At 35.8% G+C, this 19,469-nt stretch overlaps 2 protein-coding genes and 1 long non-coding RNA gene across 13 annotated transcripts; all 3 read left to right on the top strand.

The window, feature by feature from the left end:
• Positions 1–5,798: 5,798 nt before the first annotated feature.
• Positions 5,799–9,820, top strand: LOC118479292 (delta-1-pyrroline-5-carboxylate dehydrogenase 12A1, mitochondrial-like). Of its 11 annotated transcripts, none has more exons than XR_004886578.1 (6): positions 5,799–6,232; positions 6,638–6,771; positions 7,758–7,845; positions 7,944–8,112; positions 8,489–8,570; positions 9,247–9,820. XR_004886578.1 is itself a non-coding variant. In XM_035986836.1 (3 exons), the coding sequence occupies exons 1-3, from the start codon at positions 7,771–7,773 to the stop codon at positions 9,288–9,290; spliced, it is 231 nt and encodes a 76-aa protein (XP_035842729.1). In that variant the 5' UTR covers positions 7,206–7,770; the 3' UTR covers positions 9,291–9,820. The 11 variants fall into 11 exon arrangements, 1 of the variants encoding a protein (XP_035842729.1); XR_004886577.1 differs by having other exon boundaries at positions 5,801–6,232; positions 7,944–8,055; XR_004886579.1 differs by lacking the exon at positions 8,489–8,570 and having other exon boundaries at positions 5,802–6,232.
• A 2,287-nt stretch (positions 9,821–12,107) lies between these two features.
• LOC110898573 lies at positions 12,108–14,969 on the top strand. Its single transcript, XM_035986835.1, has 10 exons — positions 12,108–12,473; positions 12,553–12,768; positions 12,857–12,949; positions 13,058–13,180; positions 13,257–13,622; positions 13,802–13,888; positions 13,972–14,109; positions 14,195–14,317; positions 14,394–14,639; positions 14,710–14,969. The coding sequence occupies exons 1-10, from the start codon at positions 12,144–12,146 to the stop codon at positions 14,836–14,838; spliced, it is 1,851 nt and encodes a 616-aa protein (XP_035842728.1). The 5' UTR covers positions 12,108–12,143; the 3' UTR covers positions 14,839–14,969.
• A 3,028-nt stretch (positions 14,970–17,997) lies between these two features.
• Positions 17,998–18,338, top strand: LOC118489165. The gene is made up of 2 exons (XR_004886574.1): positions 17,998–18,179; positions 18,237–18,338. It is a non-coding gene; the product is annotated as an uncharacterized LOC118489165 (long non-coding RNA).
• The last annotated feature ends 1,131 nt before the right edge of the window (positions 18,339–19,469 follow it).

Here is a 19,469-nt window from a genome sequence, read left to right as displayed (position 1 = left end):
CTACCATCACCGTCCACCATAAACCACCTTGCGCTACCTTGCACCAACGCCGTAATCTGCCATAAACCACCTTATACCATCACAATAATAATCAGCAGCAGCAGCAGCAAGAAAACATGAACTCTAGTTTGACCCGATACAGATCAGCACCCAGTTCCTACTTCTCGAATCTGATTGACAGTGGTGTGTATACAGATGAAGATCTTGACACTTTTTTTTACCTCCTGGATTTCAAGCACTGACATGTCGAAATTCATATCCACTGATGACCTAAGCCCTGAATTTATGAAGCAAGAAGATGTGAATTTCTCGCAACAGATACTGTATCAAAATAATAACAACTCGGTTGTTTCGAGCTCAAGCTCAATAATATCGCTCGGTCGTCGTCTTCGCAGAGAGGAAGATTGTCGGAGGAGAGAGGTGAAGTGACGTCATCGCGTTTTCTAGGTGACGGTGTTGCTCTGCCGCACAACACCACCCGCAACCAACCGCCACCGGCCACCCATAAATTCATTGGTTCTCTCTACAACCAATGAACAGAGTATGAAACATCCTCTAACGCACAGATCTGCTATCATTAAAGAGGTTGTTGAACAAAAACATCACCAGATCTGAAATAACATCAAAACACACAGATTTCAATCCTTTTTACGTTTCCGGCAGTTTTCCGGTGAAGCTCCGACCAAACCGAAAACTGAAACGAGCCACCGAGGCTCTGATACCAAATGATAAGATCAAATCGAGCCAAAATCTGATTTTGTATAATAAATCAAGATGAACACACTCAAAATATAGCAATAAAACCCTTTAAATTATTTGCAAAAGATGAATACAAGTTAGCCCCCAAATCTCTCTCTAAGGTAGTGTTTGTTATGCCGGAATGAGAGGTGGAATGAAATGGATGATTACGAGGGAACGGAGAAAAAGGTGTTTGGTTGGTTAATAGAATGGAATCACCCATTCCAAAAGGCATTCCATTCCCTCAAAATCATTCCTTCCACCCCCATGTTTTTTTTCCATTCCATCTCCTCTGCACCATTCATTAACAACACCACAACCCACCACCGACGTCATCGCCGCCACCCGCCACCACCTCACCTCGACAACCACCGCTGCCACCCAATCGCCACCGTTATCACCCACAGTTGCGACCAACTGCCAACGCCACTCGCCGTCGCCGCCCACCACCATCATCGACACCACCACCGCCGCCACCACCAACCACCACCTCTGCTGCCACCCACCACCAACGGCCACCTTGCCGCCACCACCACTCGTCGTCACCGCCGCACCGCCACTTGCCGCCACCACCACCACCCATCGCCGCCGCCGACACCCACTACCGCCACCTATAACCACCCACAATCACTACCACCGACCACCACCACCACTCACTGCTGATTTTATTACTCCGTTTTTCTTGCCTACCGAATAATACACAATAATAATTCATTCCATTCACACATGGTAGCCAAACAAGACATGAAATGGTAATGATCCATTGCATTCCCTCGTCCATTCCATTCCTTCATCCATTCCATTACCCCATACCAAACATCAATAGAGATTAAAACTTACCAAAAGTAGTAATAAACATGAAGACTAATTAAATAAGACAATAAATATATTTTGTTTAAAACAAAATATATTTAAATATCTAAAGCAATAAAACTATCATATCTCGAACGTTCACACGCCATATCTTTCTTCGATCTTCTCTAGTCGACTTGCGCGATGACTTTGACTTGTTGGCGTTGACTTTGTTGACTTGATTTGTTGATAACATTAGACTACACGTTTTAGACCCAACAACACATGCATAATACGTATAATAGATAGTAATGGGTGTGGCAGTTTGGAGGTGGGCCGAGACTAGGATGTTGGGTTGGGGTTTGGGTTGCGCAAACAAGTGGGATGTGGGCTGGATTTATCTTGGGCCGCAACTAATAAAAAGGTAAGGGAAGGGGTAGTGTCTTGGGCTAATGACGCATTGGTCACACAAAGGTTTTGGGTTCGGGATTGGGCTTCACGAGCGATGTGAGGTTGGGCCGAAGAGTGAAGGGGCGGGGTACGTACGGGTTGGGCCAAGCCCATATGTTCGGGTTTCGTTTCGTTTCGAGTTCGATCGGGTATTATTATTATAAACTATAAATAAATAACACGCCACTACATATTCGTGACACATGCTAACTAAATTTTATATATAAAATAAACTAAGTTATAAAAATGTTACGAGAACTGAACCAGGAAGGATACCTGATTTTTCCGGGATGTCACACACGCTACTAGATATTCGTGACACATGCTAACTAAATTTTATATATAAAATAAACTAAGTTATAAAAATGTTACGAGAACTGAACCAGGAAGGATACCTGATTTTTCCGGGATGTCACATTATCCTCAAGTTTAAAGAATTTTCGTCCCAAAAATTGAGTAAGTATAAGTTGAGTCGCTAAGTTGGTGTAAGGTTTTTCCCAGGCTATCGCAGTTTTACCCTATCCTTATATGTATATAAAGTGTTTAATTTTCTTGTTTTTGTTTTATTTATTAAACTATGTTTAAATAGATTGGTAAAAAGACTAAACTACCATGTTTGAAAAAATTAACTAGGTTAGGATCAAAGGATATATGGTGCAAAATTTTTAAAACATAAAAGATAATTCTTGTAATTTCAAAAGATAAAGGGCATCAATTGTAATTTGGCATAAAAATAAAGGACGAAAAGTATAATTTAATTACCCTTTCTAAACTCTGAAATCCAATTTACTTGTTAAATTGAGAGCCCTATGCAATTTATTTAAAATGATATAATAAATTTTCAGGAATCACCATCTGCAATAATATTTGTTTTTTATAACATCAATTTTTACAAAACCTAAATATTATAGGTTTTTATAATATTATAAAGTGCAAAATCTTAGTAATTTGATTGATAAACTCATAAACTAGTGTTGTACATTTAATTTGTATTGTATGTAATTATTATGACTATATGGTGTGGTGACGGATAAAGAAGAGGTGGGAGCCCCTCCACGTCGTAACAACGCCTTGTCTTATATTCATTTTGAACATTACCCCTTTTAAGGTAGAAATCCCAATCCTCATGGGTGTTACCCCTTATTTTCATTAAAACTTGTTTTTTTTCCAAGTCCCTTCATGCCCCAAAACCATCCCATGCCTTTTTTTGATGTGGAGGGAAAATCCTACATGATCTAGGTGTTAGTGTGTCACCCACATAGTAGATTGGGGGCTTTGCCCTTAACCTCATGACTTCGTATTCTCATGTTAGGATATTCGAATGTTGAGTAAGGGTATTGTTTTGTGTAGGTAGAAATATAATTATGCACGTATAAGAATGTGAGTAGGTCTGTAGGTAGAAGTATAATATATACTTGTGCGCATAATCGTACGGAATGTTGTGTGATGTAAGTGTGTAGGTAAAAGTATATTATGTGGTAAGATATTGCGTTGGTAGAATGATAATTATATAGGTATAATTATGCTGTTCAGAAAAGTTCAAATAAGAAGTTTATTTTGGTTAGGAATGATAGGAAGCAATAGGATTATGACATGTGGCAAATCTTAAAATAAAGAGAAAGGGTATTTTAGTCAATCTCATCCTTTCTTATTCCTTCTTCTCTCCAGTTACTTCAAAACCTACCATTTTCAAAACCCACCATCTCCAACCTTTTCTTCACTTACTATCTCAATAATCACTACAGTATAGTGCGATTTTCGTCATCAATCAATGATTCAAACACCCGATCAACGTGTTCTTCAGCTTTTTTTTTTTGAAGAAAACCCAGTTTAATTTCATTCAAAATCTCGTTTTTTCCCGTGATTCTGAAGATAATCACTCGATCCGTTCGATTCAATCGCTGATAAGTGTTTCTATCATTCAAATTTCGTCAATCGATGAAGAAATCGGCTTCGATCCATGTAAGAAATTCTTTAACTTCATTTTTAAGATCTGGGTTTTTGATTTAGTCATTGCGTTTTACGATCCTGGGGGGGGGGGGGGGGGTCCGGGGGCGGCAGCCCGTGGCCGAAAACACGTAAAAATGTGTTTTACCTAAAACGCAATGCACCAAAAACACAAACACAGTCTTATTTCTAAAACGCAATGGCCAGAAAACACTTAAAATGTCTGTTTTCTAAAACGCAATGCAGTGAAAACACATAAAAATGTGTTTTACCTAAAACGCAATGCACAAAAAACACAAAGAAATGTCTTATTTATAAAACGCAATGGCCAGAAAACACTTAAAAATGTCTTATTTCTAAAACGCAATGGCCTAAAAAACAAAAGAAATTGTTCTCTGTAAAACGCAATGGACTGAAAACACCTAAAAATGTGTTTTACCTAAAACGCAATGACTAAAAACACTTCAAAAATGTGTTTTCTAAAACGCAATGACCAGAAAACGCATAAAAATGTTTTAGTTTTAAAACACAATGACATAAAAACACCAAAGAAACTGTTCTCTCTAAAACGCATTGAACCAGGACAATAGTTGTCTGTGAATTGTCTGAACCAGGAATGCCGTTCTAAAACGCAATGGCATAAAACTGTCTACGATTGCAGTTTTCTAGAGACAAATTTATAGAAAATTAATTTTTCTCATGCATTTTTATTAAAGCAATTTAATCGAAAACATACATTTTAAGTGTTTTCTGGCCATTGCGTTTTAGAAATAAGACATGTGTTTGTGTTTTTGGTGCATTGCGTTTTAGGTAAAGCACATATTTATGTGTTTTCAGTCCATTGCGTTTTACAAACTACACTTTCTTTTGAGTTTTTAGGCTATTGCGTTTTAGAAATAACACATTTTTTTGTGTTTTCTGGCCATTGCGTTTTACAAATAAGACATTTATTTGTGTTTTTTGTGCATTGCGTTTTAGAAAAATGTCATTTTTTAGGTTTTTTTTTTCATTGCGTTTTACGCAACTGGGGTTTCAAATTTTTTTTTCGAAAATATAGCAATAGTATACTCGTTTTAAATATAAAAAAACGCTAGTTTTTTTGGTGCAATTTTTATAAAAAAATAATGTCGTATGAAAGAGTTATTAACGTTTAAAAAATAGGGGGGAATTGGAGGAGAGAAACTATTGTCTTGGATTGACTAGAATGCCCCTAAACAAACTCACGCGCCTCTTTTCTTCCCTTCAATTTCCATCATTTAATCTTAGCCCTTGATTAACTAAATGGATGGTCAAGATCACTTCCTAGCACTACGTCAAAACTGGGCTTTAGCCACATTTTTTCCAAAACCGCCCTGCCACACATATGAGAAAATGTGTGACTAAAGGTCATTTATAATATTTTAAAATACTTCTAGCCACACAATTTATTATTAACGTGACAATTGTATACCGGTTCGAAACCTTTAGCCACATTTTTAAGAAAATGTGTGACAGTTACTAGCATGTCTAGCCACAGCTTAAAAAATGTGGCCAAATATAACCTATTGTCACGGTATTTGTTTAATTTTTTAATTAATGTGACGGAAACACATTTTTTTTAAAACCTTTAGTCACACTTTTTATAAAAAAATATGACAATCACTAGCCACGATAGAAAAGTGTGGCCAAATATTACTAACCGTCATAATAGGTTTTTAATGATATGGCTAAATGATGATTTATATAAACCACTTAAAGAGTATTGATTATTTAGTCACTTATAAGTTTTTTTAAGTGGCTAAACATTATCAACTGTGACCGTAAAAAAATATGGCTATACTTATTCTATAGTCACACTTTAATTTATTTAGTTTACGTGACCAACCTTTTCACTTCTTTACCCCCTCCATTTCTCCTTCCCCAACCATGTTCTGTGTTTCAACAAAGCTACCTAGTCTCTCTTTCATCAAAAACCCTAATCCCCAAATCCCAGTTTCACCCAAAATTCAATATAATAAGCCATTTATTCGATGCGATATAACAAGGTCTAAATGAGCATATGCCAATCGGAGAAAAGGAAGCTTAAATCAATATAACATATTAAGCCATTTATCCGAGTTCCGTTTCGAGGTGTCTGAATGGTGGTAATTCGGTTGTTGTTTCTGGTGGTGGTGATAGTGTGAATTTGTTCTAAGAGGCGTGGGAGGTCTGTGTCTAAGAGAAATTACGGTGATGATGTTGGTAGTGCAACAAGGGTTGTTTCGGATAGTGATTGAGGAATAGGCGGTCTATTTCGGTTGTTCAGCATCAGATTAGTGGCTCCGAGGTATAATTTGATACTTAATTAGTTAATTGTATTCTGTTGCCATGTTTGTAGAGTGTTTACATGAAGTGTTAGTGAAATTAAGTGTGTTTGTTTAGTGCTTTTGGTTTAATGATTAAGAATAATGCTAAGTTTATAAGAGAATTTCATGAAACTAGACCTTATTGAAGGATTAGTGAGATACTGGATTTTTTATTAGAATTTCAAGATTAGGATTTTGTTTTTGTTTGCTACCATGTTTCCAGTTTTAATCAAGGTTAGGTTTTTATGTTGTTTTTGAAGTTTATATGGTTGAATTATGTTCTGTTAATGGTGACTTTCAGTTTTATAGGCTTTTTAAACTTGGTGTTCTTGTGATATATCTGTAGCATGATTTTGATCATCATTTTCTTTTGGAAAAATCTACAGTTATCATAAAAACCGAAGGCAATCGCTACTTCTGCGAGTTCTTCTGTTAGTGAAAGAGAAGTTGTTCTCAAAAAGCCTGTTAAATCTACTTCTCAAAACGGGTTCGGGTCAAAACGGGTCAATTCCAATAAAGGGTTGTTCTCTAGGAAGAATTCTCCCGGTTCGTTTTATTGCCATTAGGGGTGCAAACGAGCCGAGCTACTCGAGCTCGGCTCGAAAAAAAACTCGAACGAGCCGAGCTTAAACGAGCTCGAGCTCGAGCCCGAGCCTAAAAACAAGCTCGTTTAGTAAACGAGCCCGAGCCCGAGCCCGAGCTTCGCTTATCGAGCTCGAGCCGGCTCGCGAGCCTAATCGAGCTTTCTATTTATATATATTTTTTATTAATATATTAAACATATATTTATATAATAATAATTACCATTTATATAAATATAAAAAATAACTAAATTATATATATAATAATAATAATAATTATTATTAATATAAATTAATTAAAAATTACTAAACGAGTCGAGCCCGAGCCGAGCTCGAGCTTGAAGAATTACATTCGACCCGAGCTCGAGCTTCAGAAATAGAGCTCGAATCGAGCCGAGCTCGAGCTCGAGCTTTCATATGTTAAACGAGCTCGAGCTCGAGCCTGGTCGAGCTCGGGCTCGTCTCGGCTCGTTTGCACCCCAGGGGTCCGGGTCGGAATGGGTTTCGGGTCGGAACGGGTTTCGGGTCGGAACGGGTTTCGGGTCGGGTCGAGTCAGTTTTTCTTTTAAGACAGTCAAGAGATAAGCATTCAAAGGGAAAACAATGCCACAAACATTAACTCTGCACAAATATTATTAGTTTAAATGTATAATCTTCGTTACAGATAGTGACATATGTTTTGAAATTGTGACGAGTACTACAAAATTTGAATGTCAGATCACGAGTCATCCAAATTGGCTTTAACCGGTGTCGTTTTACGCCTTAGGTTAACCCAAATTGGCTTTAACCGGTGTCGTATTAATAAATGTTTAAGCGCAATTGATCAGGATCAAGTGATTTCATAAATGTTTTGCGACTCGGTAGACCGTTCCTTTCATGTAACTTGGCCTATACAAAGTACACAGAAATTTCTTTTAAATCTCAGATAGGTGCGTTTCATGGCAAGGTGGTTTAGAGTACGCGGGGATCAGCTTGGGAACCAAAGTCATGGATTCGGATGGCCTTATGGCCCCGTAAGACACCCTTCACTCATTATTATTACTTTCAGTTTATTATTTATTAACTCTATTAATATTTATTTTCTTCATGCATGTTAAATTTTTAATTGCAGGTGGCGTTAGTTACACCATTCAGTTTTAGTTTTCCTGTAAAGATCCCGGCAGTCCAGCTGATGGGAGCTCTTTACATGGGCATCAAACTGGTCCTTAGAGTTGATAAAAACAGTGAGTTTTTAAGGCACATAAATAACTAATATTTATACCTGGGGATCATCTATATAGGTTTGCGTCTGTTCTCATTCTTTTTGTTTATGTATTTAACAATATGTTCGTACTGTACTGTTTGGCAACAATGTTTTTATCATAATAATGACCTAAATATTTAAACGAAACCATTTACCAAAACCGCAAAATGTTTTGACCCGTTGGACCCATTTGAAAGCATTTGGAATAAAACAAAAACAAAATGGGTTAAAATCGACAACTCTACATTCTCGATTGTTTATAGGTTGTATATAAGTTACTTAGCTGAGGTGAAACAAGTGTCTTGAACATCCACTACCAACATATTAGGCTGCAGAAAAAAGATGAGATTTGACTTTCTTAGGTCAAATATGGTATTGCTAATTTGACCTTATTTGACCACATGGTAATGCAGGTGAAAACTAACTTCAATGCACCAAAATTTGAATGTCAGATCACGAGTCACCAAAACAGTATTATATGCATTCTTTTTATAGGTATGCAGAGTATTTGCAGCCTGACTGCAGCATGATCGCAGCCGATCTGCAGCATGTTCGCAGCCGGCAAACGATTAAGCGGCCAATTTAGGGGTGCAAACGAGCCGAGCTACTCGTGAGCTACTCGAGCTCGGCTCGAAAAAAAACTCGAACGAGCCGAGCTTAAACGAGCTCGAGCTCGAGCCCGAGCCTAAAAACAAGTTCGTTTAGTAAACGAGCCCGAGCCCGAGCTTCGCTTATCGAGCTCGAGCCGGCTCGCGAGCCTAATCGAGCTTTCTATTTATATATATTTTTTATTATTATATTAAACATATATTTATATAATAATAATTACCATTTATATAAATATAAAAGATAACTAAATTATATATATTATAATAATAATTATTATTATTATTAATATAAATAAATTAAAAATTACTAAACGAGTCGAGCCCGAGCCGAGCTCGAGCTTGAAGAATTACATTAAAAATTACTAAACGGGTCGGGTGGTTTTGATAACGGGTCAAAATGACTATTTCATGTGTCATGCTAGTAAAAGTTACGATGGGTTGGGTGGTTTTGATAATGCGTCAAAGAAACAATTCCGGCCGGTACCTAGCACTGATGTGCAATTCTTTAGATACCAGATTTGAGGACAGATGTGTAATAATCTTGATTCACTTTTTTTTTGCAGTCTGTACCAAAGATTGGTATCAGGGTACTGGTACCAAGCACTGATGAAGGTGGAGAAATGGCTATCATCTCTGCGGCAGCTAGATATCACAGCTTGAGAATATGCTGAAGCAGAAAACTTTTACTATGTTTGTTTTTTGCACCAGTTGTTAATCTTTTCTATGATCTGTGATGTAAGTTTGACAGCTGGATATTACAAAATTTGACAGTAATGAGCCGAGCCCGAGCAAGGTCAGCTCGCTCATTAGTTGGCCCGCTTAAATTAAAGTCCAAATTTGACTAAGTGACCCACATCCTAGCTCATTGTCGCAGCCTGGGAATGGAGGCAAAAAGGAGAAGATAATTTATGCAGTTTTTTTGCTAACTTGTCGGAAGCTTTGGCGAAACAGAAACGAGAGTATTTTCGATAAAAAGTTCACTTCAGTAGCGATCTTGGTCGATGACATAAAGGTTGAATCCTTTCGATAAAAAGTTCACTTCAGTATCGAGTGATTGTTTAAAAACCAACTAGATCTGGTCTGTATTATGTAACATGACTACATATATGTTTTATGGTTAAACTGAAGTTATGTTCAGCTGCTGGAGTTTGTACCTGAAATTTCCGGATACAAACTTTATAGTGGGACCTAGGGAAACTGATTTTAACAAGAGGCATTTAGCAACCAGGTTAGTCTCAACCCGAACCAACCCGGAACCATTTTAACCCGACAAAATTGCCCCTTGATGTACATTCTCTTTAAAAAAACTTTATTTTAACTAACCTGACCCGATCCGACCCGAAACCTGTTCTGACCATTCAGACAACTGTAGGCAAAGGTTCTAATATTATCATTCAAAACATTAAAATTCAGCATTTTTACATATTATTCACTAAATAAGAAACAAAGAAAATGACTAATGTAATGATAACAATGACATGCTTCAATCGGCATTACGTAAAACTATACCGTTACAGTCGGTTCTGTAATAATCATCGCGGGATTCATTACCCATGTCAAGTGGATCTACACGTGGCAATATATTATCATTGTGAGGAAAAATTACAGTACTAAATTCCTCATCAACGTCGTCATACGAATCTCTATAGTTTTTGGGAGGTGTCATAAAGACAATAGACATTTTTTTATCCAGCTGGTCTTTAACATAAAACACCTGTCGTGCTTGTGAGGCCAAAATGAACGGATCATCCTTGTGGCCTAATCTGTTAAGTTCAACCAACGTGTAACCAAGACTATCTTGTTTGACCCCGTTTCTATTTTCAACCCAGTCGCACAAGAAAAGAGGAATTCTTTTAATATGATAATCTAGTACCCAGATCTCTCGTAATACCCCATAATAGAAGTTTTTTCTGTAGGTTACTACTTCTTTAGAAATGTGCATGTCAGTTGCCTCTACACCAACCCCACTGTTTTGGTAAACTCCACCGTCACGAGCTTTTGTACGAAATGTATATCCATTGATTTCATATACATCGTATTTTAATACGTTGCTGTGTGCTCCATGTGAAATCCACTTTACGGTTTCTGATATACTTTCAGTGGAAATCGCTGATGGGAATTAAACGAGCCGAGCTCGAGCTTCAGAAATAAAGCTCGAATCGAGCCGAGCTCGAGCTCGAGCTTTCATATGTTAAACGAGCTCGAGCTCGAGCCTGGTCGAGCTCGGGCTCGGCTCGGCTCGTTTGCACCCCTATATAGAATAAAGTGATGGAATTTAATTATTTTGAATAAATGTCGATTTTATCATGATTTATTTATATAAAAATAGAGGATTATACGTGACCAAAGATGATGAATTAAAGTACAAATCCACAAACCTTAATATGGAAAAAGAAACCAGGAAATATGTACTCCTTTTACTTTATCAGTTAATTATGCAGTCGATAAACAAACAGCAGTTTATTATCAGGAAATAACACCACAAACATCAGTTTATTATGCAGCCGATAAACAAACGAGAACAAAATCAGTTAAAGGTGCAAACGAGAATAAAATCAGAAACAATACGTAATCGATACGATGGAAGACAATACGTAAACGAGAACAAAGTCAGAAATTATACATAAACGTAAACAAAATCAGAAACAATATGTAAACGAGAACCAAATTATTTTATTGGTTTAATTCAATGTGGTCCTTTGGTATTCTTTCAGGCTCCAACATATAAGATTGGATCGGTTATGTATATGGGTCGGTTAACCATGACTTTACTAACTAGTGGGTCGGTTCGGTTATGGCGGTTATAGAAACGTACAAAACCATAACCGACCCATGATTATCGGTTTTCAAAAAATTAAAAACTGTCGGTTTTCCATTCGGTTCGGTTTTTTCGGTTATTTCGGTTATGGGTCGGTTAATTCGGTTTTTTGCACACCCCTAGATGTATAGAAAACATTTATGTTATTTCATTATCATGTCATTTGGACACACAATACTTATTTTTTTATGTTTCATAGAACATTACCCCCCATGTAAAATGTAGTTCTAGTGGTCTTTGATAATAAATTCAAAATTGCTTGCATTAGTTTTGACATCAAACCGTAGCTTCTATGCACAATCCCATTTGCTGGCGATTAAGTTTTATTTTCTGGTAATGGTTGTACTTATTTCTAGCAACATCTTAGTTTTGTGCCCAAGTTATTTCATGGCTCAAAGGAGTTCTACTGTTTTGTTCTAGTATGCCATTTTCTTTGATTTTTCCGCATGGTAGCTAGTTCTAATCAAAGGGGTGTAAATTAGTTAATTTGAGATTTAGTTGAGAACCCGTTCTAACAAGAATCATTTAACCCGGTTCCAAACCAGTTTTAAATGGTCCGGTTCCAGTTCTCATTTCTGGAAAATTTATTCATTCTCTTTATTGTATATAATAACAACTTTTGTCAAACTCATTTCTAGCATCATGGAAGTTGAAGAAGAAAGCGATTTCTCGGATAGGGATTTGACAGGTGAATCTGAAAGCGATTTCTCGGATATGGATTTGACAGCACACAAAACAAAAACACCAAAGAGGGGGTTGACCAGGTTACCAAAAATGCGAACAGCATTTACAAACTCGGGTGGAAAAAAACACAAAGTTACATTTGATGAATTGCAGAAGTTTTCTGGGGAATACAGATCAGAATTTTCAAGTTTTTTGGGAGACCTAGTAAGAGAACATGTCGGATTTAGGTTTTTAGCATGGAAAACAGTGCCAACAGAAGTAAAGGATAAACTGTGGGAGGAAATAACGGTTAATTCTTTTCTCTTAATTATAAATGTATTTTTACATTTTCTTGTGACTAACATACAACTTGTATTATATATTGCAGCGTTTTTATGACATTGATGCATGTCGTAGGCGTTTTGTAATGACTCGGCTTGGTGACCTGCTTCGAAATTTTAGAAGAAAAGTATATGCGGGATACATAGTACCTAACTTAGGTAAACCAAAGAAACTTGCACGAATTCCTAAGAGGTATCGTTCAATGGTGGAGCAAACAGACTGGGACAAGTTTGTAACATATACACAATCAGACGAGTTTAAGGTTTTAATCTTTTATTCTAATGTTCATCATTATTTTATTTTAAATATAATTTTAAACTCTAATGAAATAATTACAAATTTGTTGTAAGGATGTGTCAAATAAGAGAAAAACAGCACGATCAAAATACGTTTATGATCATCACTTGGGACGAGGAGGGTATGCTTATCTAAGAGAAAAACTGGTAACTTCATTTCTTCAATTAAAGTTTGTTTTTTTTTTGTGCTTATAATGATTTTTTGTTTGTATGTCTGATGTGTGTGTCCGTTATTTTTGTTGTATATATTACAAGGTACAAAATAACGAACTTTCAGTTGATGAGATCCCCTCTCGTGCTTTAATGTGGAGGAAAGCAAGGGAAAACAAAAATGGAGAATACAAGAATGTTGATGTAAAAGACATAGCTGATAAAATAGTAAGTTCAACTTTAAACTTTTTTGGTTTATTTTTAATTACTATAATACATGTTTATTTGTTAACAATTTCTACAGATTGACACTGAAACGCAAATTAAAGATGGATCCGTGAACCTTGATCCGGGCACGGATGCACTCACATTAGTATTTGGCAAAGAAAAAGGTGGGTATTTAAAAGGTGTTGGTTATGGAGTGACTTCTAGTAGATATTGGCAGAGTCCTCGAACAAAAGGATCATCAAAAGAACGAATTGCACAACTGGAGTTTCAACTACATAACGAGAGACTTGAGCGTGGGAAAAAAGATGAACAAATTAAGACCCTTTCGATGCAGATGGCAGAAACAAATAACACACTTAATCAAGTTTTAGCTCATCTGGCTGCACAAGGACAAACATTACAAATATGTTCATTATCTGCAGACAAAATGTCACAAACACAAGTAAGTGACTTATTTTATTAGCAAATTAATACCTTAATAGTTTTCAAATGTTAACCATTGTTAGCTACCATAAATAGCAACCTATTTATATAAATTTACCATGTGCATTACAATTTTAGAAATTTTCCCTGTTTTATCGAATCGTATTATCTGTATTGCTTCCTTGTTACATTTTGTAGGTAAATTCTTTGGATAAACATGACAGATCAAAGCATAAGGCCAATGCTACCGCATCTAAAATAGTGCAAAAAGAAATGGCACCAACGGTAAGTATGATAATTTCATTATTTTTTTTTATAATTTTCCATGTAATTATTGATATTTCATAACACATTTATTTGAATTGTAGGTAAAATCTATGAACAATAGTACTGGATCAAAGGACAATACTAATGTTACCACATCTAACATATCAAGTAAAGTAGTGCAAACAGAAGTCACTTCTCATGCTAACACTTCTAAAATGGTGCAAAAAGAAATGATAACGGTAAGTGTTTGACAATTTCGTATTTTTTATAGTTTTTATGTGTGATTGTTGATTTTCTATAACTTAATTAATTCAATATTTTTAGGAAAATGTGAAAACTAGAAAAAAAGGTGTTTTGTCTACGCAAGAGACTTCACTTCTTGGGACATCATCGCAGTTGGAATCACAAGAAAATATACATAATACACATTCAACAAATGTTCTAGAGGTATGTGTTACGAGATACATATTTATATTGATTTTAACCTTAAGATGTTAATATAAAATATTTTTTTTTTTTGTAGATCAAGTGTACTCTATATACTATAAATATGAACAACTGTGTGGCTTATGGTACAATTCATTTGTCAACGGGAAAACAAAGCATTCATGGAGTTTCACTACAAGATAATTGCTATAGAGTTTCTATTGATAAAGTTGTAAAAGAAGCAGCATTTCTACCGGTAGAATCATGTGAGGTCAAAACAGTTGGGGATGCACTAAATACTTTTGTTGCTTGGCCAAAATACCTTGTCAAAACTAGCCAAAAGGTTTGTTCTTTATTAATATATGATTAATTACTCTAGCTATTGATATTTGTTTTCATGTTTTTTGTTTCAGATACCAAATCTATCAAGCATTCAAACACAAAACACTACAACTCAAGTCGCTAAAAAGCAAAAGATGTGTTTTACAACGCTAGATGACATCAAAAAACAGGGAGCAAGAAGAACAAGAAAAACACTTTAAACTAGTACTTATTTTATGTTTACAATCATTTCCTTTTGCAACATTTGTAGATAGTTTTTTATTAGAAGTTTAGTTTTTGGTATTATCGTGCACATATTTTGGTTTATTAATTTTAATATTATTTGGTTTTAGGTTTTCTCATGTTTATTATTGTTTTTTATTATTTGGATATACATGTGTGGCTAAAGGTTAGCCATAAGCCACACTTAAAAGCACAAAAGTTCATGTGGCTTTACATAAACATTAGCCACACCATTGTCATTTTATCTTTTAGTGTCACAAAATCATAGTAAACGTTATGTAAAAACAAATTATGTGTGACCAAAGATTAAACAATAGCCACATAGTAAAATTACAAATTTTCATGTGGCTTTATATAATTACTAGTCACATCATCGTCACTTTGTTTATTTTGCCGTGACGAAATGTTAGCAATTGTCATGGGTAAAAAAGATTATGTGTGACCAAAGGTTAGACAATAGTCACATTTAAAATTACAAAATTTCATGTGGCTTTACTTGATCATTAGTCACACCATCGCCATTGTGTTTATTTTGGTGTGACGAAATATTAGCAAACGCCATGGGTAAAAAATATTATGTGTGACTAAAGATTACACAATAGCCACATTTAGAAAGAAAAAAAAATTCATGTGGCTTTACATAACTTTTAGCCACACCATTCTTATTTTGATTTTTTATTGTGACAGAATGATAGCATCTATAATGCACAAAATGAATTTGTGTGGCCAAAGGTTAGATGATAGCCACACATAAAATCATAAAGTTTTATGTGGCTTTACATAATCATTAGCCACATTATCCTTACTTTATGTGACGAAATGATAGCAAATGTCATGAGAAAGTAAATTATAAGTGACCAAATATTAGCCATTGCCACACTTAAAACCACAAAACTTCATGTAGCTTTACATAAACATTAGCCACGCTATCATCACTTTATTACTTTTGTTTGACGGAATAATAACATATGTCATGTGAAAAAAAAAATGTGTGACCAAAGGTTAAACAATAGTCACACTTAAAATTACAAAATTTTATGTGTGACTAAAGGTTAGACAATAGTCACATATAAAATTACAAAGTTGTTTTTAGTGTCTAGAAATATTTTTTAGCCACAGTTATAGTAAACATATGTGACTAAATAATAAAACGGTCACACTTACAGTGAGTTTATGTGGCCGTTCCAAACATTTAGTCTTACTTAATAAATGGAATGCTTAATTACAACAACTCTTTTTGCCACATTTTTTTTTAATTGATGTGGCTAAAACAAACTTTTAAGTGACTTTATAATAGAAACAACCACATTTACAATAAATTCATGTGGCTGTTGTTACCCTTTAGCCACACTTATTGTACATAATGTCTGATTTCCAGCAAGAGATAGTGGTACCCTTTAGCCACACTTTAAAGTTGCTACGGCCACTAAACGTGAATGTGGCCGTATGATACCTATGATGACTGGACCTTTGGTCACACTTGAGTTGAAAAAAAAAAAGTGTGACAAAAGGCGTATGGTCACTCTTTTTTTGTGTGGCCGTAAGCCTTTTTTAGCGTAGTGTAGCCTTCTTAGCCAAATAAACTTTCTATTGTATCTTCACTTTTACGTTATGTTGTAACCTATGCAAAAATCATAATGTTCTAAAATAGGCGAATATTCATTCAAACTACAATGATTAAAAAAGTTGTATTTTCAAATCCTTCGTAATAAGTCAAACTAACAGATAGTTTCTGAATTTGTACAAAAACTACAAACATAGACGTACAGTTAATAAAATTGTGACTATACATAATTTATGAAGCCACGCTTAGACTATTAACATTAAAAAACCTACTCTTATAAATCATAAACCTACATAGATGCAAAAAGATATTGTGTGAATAGTAAACTATTTTAAACATGTTAATCTACGTAAATCATAACCTACACAAAAACAAATTAAATTAGTATTACACCCGTCTAGTAGAAGGACATTTTAATGTTATTATGACATAACATTTCTTTCTTTGCATTCTAAACATAAACATTATTCGTACAAAGAAAATTAAATTTAGTGATGTATCAGCAAGTTTTTGTCACGATGAGTTGTTTTGGTTTTTAACGATGAATTGATCTTATTCATATAACAATGGTATCTAGCAAGAAGCTAGAAACCCAACAAAAATACACCACAATTACATACAAGAACAATACTCATAACCAATTGAATCTTTTGTTAAAAAGAAATAGCTTCGTAATTTCATTCGTACAAAGCGGTTCTGGTGCATTAATTATTGCCACTTCACGAAGACATGATGCAAAAGATGTTTAGTAAATCCTCATTTAACATCCATAAAAATTAGGGAAAATAGTAATAGTAAAAGCATACTTTCACTTTATTGTTAATTAGGCACTGGTTGCAAAGCATACTAAAACCATCTTACATTACACTTTTTCTAAATGTAAATGACAACATCAGAAGATAAGTGAAATTACACCTTAAACAACCAGCAACACAACTTAACAAAGCATGAATTAAACAATTGAAGTATGAAACAAGAAGAATCACAAGCATGTTGTATAAAATCAAGCTAGTGCAGGGTAACAGAAATAAAGAAGGGTGAGGGTATTGGTACATCCCCCAAAAGTAATGACACCCCCCCACCCCCCAGGGTAACAGAAATAAAGAAGGGTGAGGGTATTGGTACATCCCCCAAAAGTAATGACACCCCCCCAGCAGCCCCGTATAAGGCAATGAGGGTTGTATAGGGTTTGAGTGCATTAATTATGTCAGAAAAAGTAAAGTTATACGACCCTCATTGCCCTATGAGCGCTGTATTAGAAAAGTGGTAGTTGGAGCATTAAACCTTATACGCCTCTCATTGCATTATACACTGCTCATTGGTACTATAATCTCTGAATTTAAGGTATATTGCTGACAAGACAGCTGAGTTCAGACTGAAAAGGCTGAAAAGGTGATCCGCATATACGCGCTCATGGCCCTATACGCTGCGTATTGTTTCGAATTTTTTCCTTTTACCCCAAGCTTACGGGATTTATGTAATACAAATGTTCAAAAATCCCAAAAAAGTGATGAAAATGATAAAAATTTTCAAATAAACAGTCTTGTTAAATTAGATTCGAATCACGATGTCAAATTGGGACTTTGGATTTTTTTTGGTGAAATTTCGAATGAGTCATATGTCTCCGAAAGCGTTTGGTTACCCGGCGTTGATCGAGGTGAGGAGGAGGTGGTTTCCGTGCGTCCGCAACACGCCGGAACTTACCATTCGCATCAGGAAGGGAGTGTGCGGTCCGTGGTGCCTGATTTGAACCAGGTAAAAAATTCATATTGTCGTTTTGGTTATTTTAGTATAACCATTAAGTTGTTTCAGGTCGTAGAGGAGGCGGGACCATCTTACGTGGCTCAAAGCTATCCGCAACAGGAAAAACATGCATACGGGACTTACCATTCCCATCAGGAAAAACAACGCAAGCTGAAAAAGTCCGAGGAAGGTGCTTTTGACATCGAGGAAGACGAGAACGAAATCGAGAAAGGTGTTACACACTTCGAGGAAAGTGATCAAGACGAGGAAGATGGTGGTGGTTGGGACGATGGTGGTGGCTGGGACGATGGTGGTGGTGGTGGCGGGGACGATGGTGGTGAAAAGGACGATGATGCTAATGACCCGAAAAAACAAGGAAAGGTATAACATTACCGTCACTTACGTGTTATTCGTTATGTATAATGTTTATTAAATTTTAGACAATTTTGATTTTGTATACGTGTTATTCGTTATGTATAGGTTTATTAGAAGGGTGCCTATTAGAATTTAGAAAAAGTTGATTTTGTTTACGTGTTATTCGTTCTGTATAAGGTTTATTAGATTTTAAACAAATATAGTTTTAAACATAGTTTTAAATTACCATTGTTTCAGGTATTTGTGACACTTCACGAGTTAAAGAATTGGGCTTACAAAACAGAAATTGCGAAAGGTTACGTCATTGTGACCCAACGAACGGTAACAAAAGGTGAAGATTCGTCAGCAAGGACAGTGAAGATATGGTTGCAATGCGACCGTGGAGGCACATGCAAAAGTAAAGCAACAGTTCGGCGTTCTGGTAGCAAGAAGATTGGGTGTCCTTTTAAAATGATAGGGAAACTAGACGCAAGTAGTGGCAATTGGAGCTTAGTGGTGAAGCAAAAGGATCATAACCATGAGCCTGCGGTATTTCTCGAGGGTCACGCGTTTGCAAGAAGGTTGACCCCAGACGAAGAATTATTGGTAGAGAGACTTTATATTCAAAACATGGAGCCTACGAACATACATTTAACCATAAGAAAACAAAACCCACAGAGCGTGTGCATTCTACGAGACATACAAAACGTGATAAAAAAGATTAAAGTCAAAATGTACGGTGATCGGACTCCAATGCAGATATTGGAGCAAATGTTGCATGAAGGAAGGTATGTTTACCACACCCGGGTGAATCCCGAAACAAATGCGGCCGAGGAGGTTTTTTTTGTTCATCGGTACTCGTACGATATGTGGCGTGCTTTCCCACATGTGTTGATGATTGATACCACTTACAAAACTAATGAGTATAGACTTCCGTTTGTTCAAATT

The sequence above is a fragment of the Helianthus annuus genome, chromosome 17 (genome assembly GCF_002127325.2).
Source record: "Helianthus annuus cultivar XRQ/B chromosome 17, HanXRQr2.0-SUNRISE, whole genome shotgun sequence".
Lineage (NCBI taxonomy): Eukaryota > Viridiplantae > Streptophyta > Magnoliopsida > Asterales > Asteraceae > Helianthus > Helianthus annuus.
Note: the sequence above shows the minus strand (reverse complement) of the source record. Positions and strands in the feature narration are given on the sequence as shown.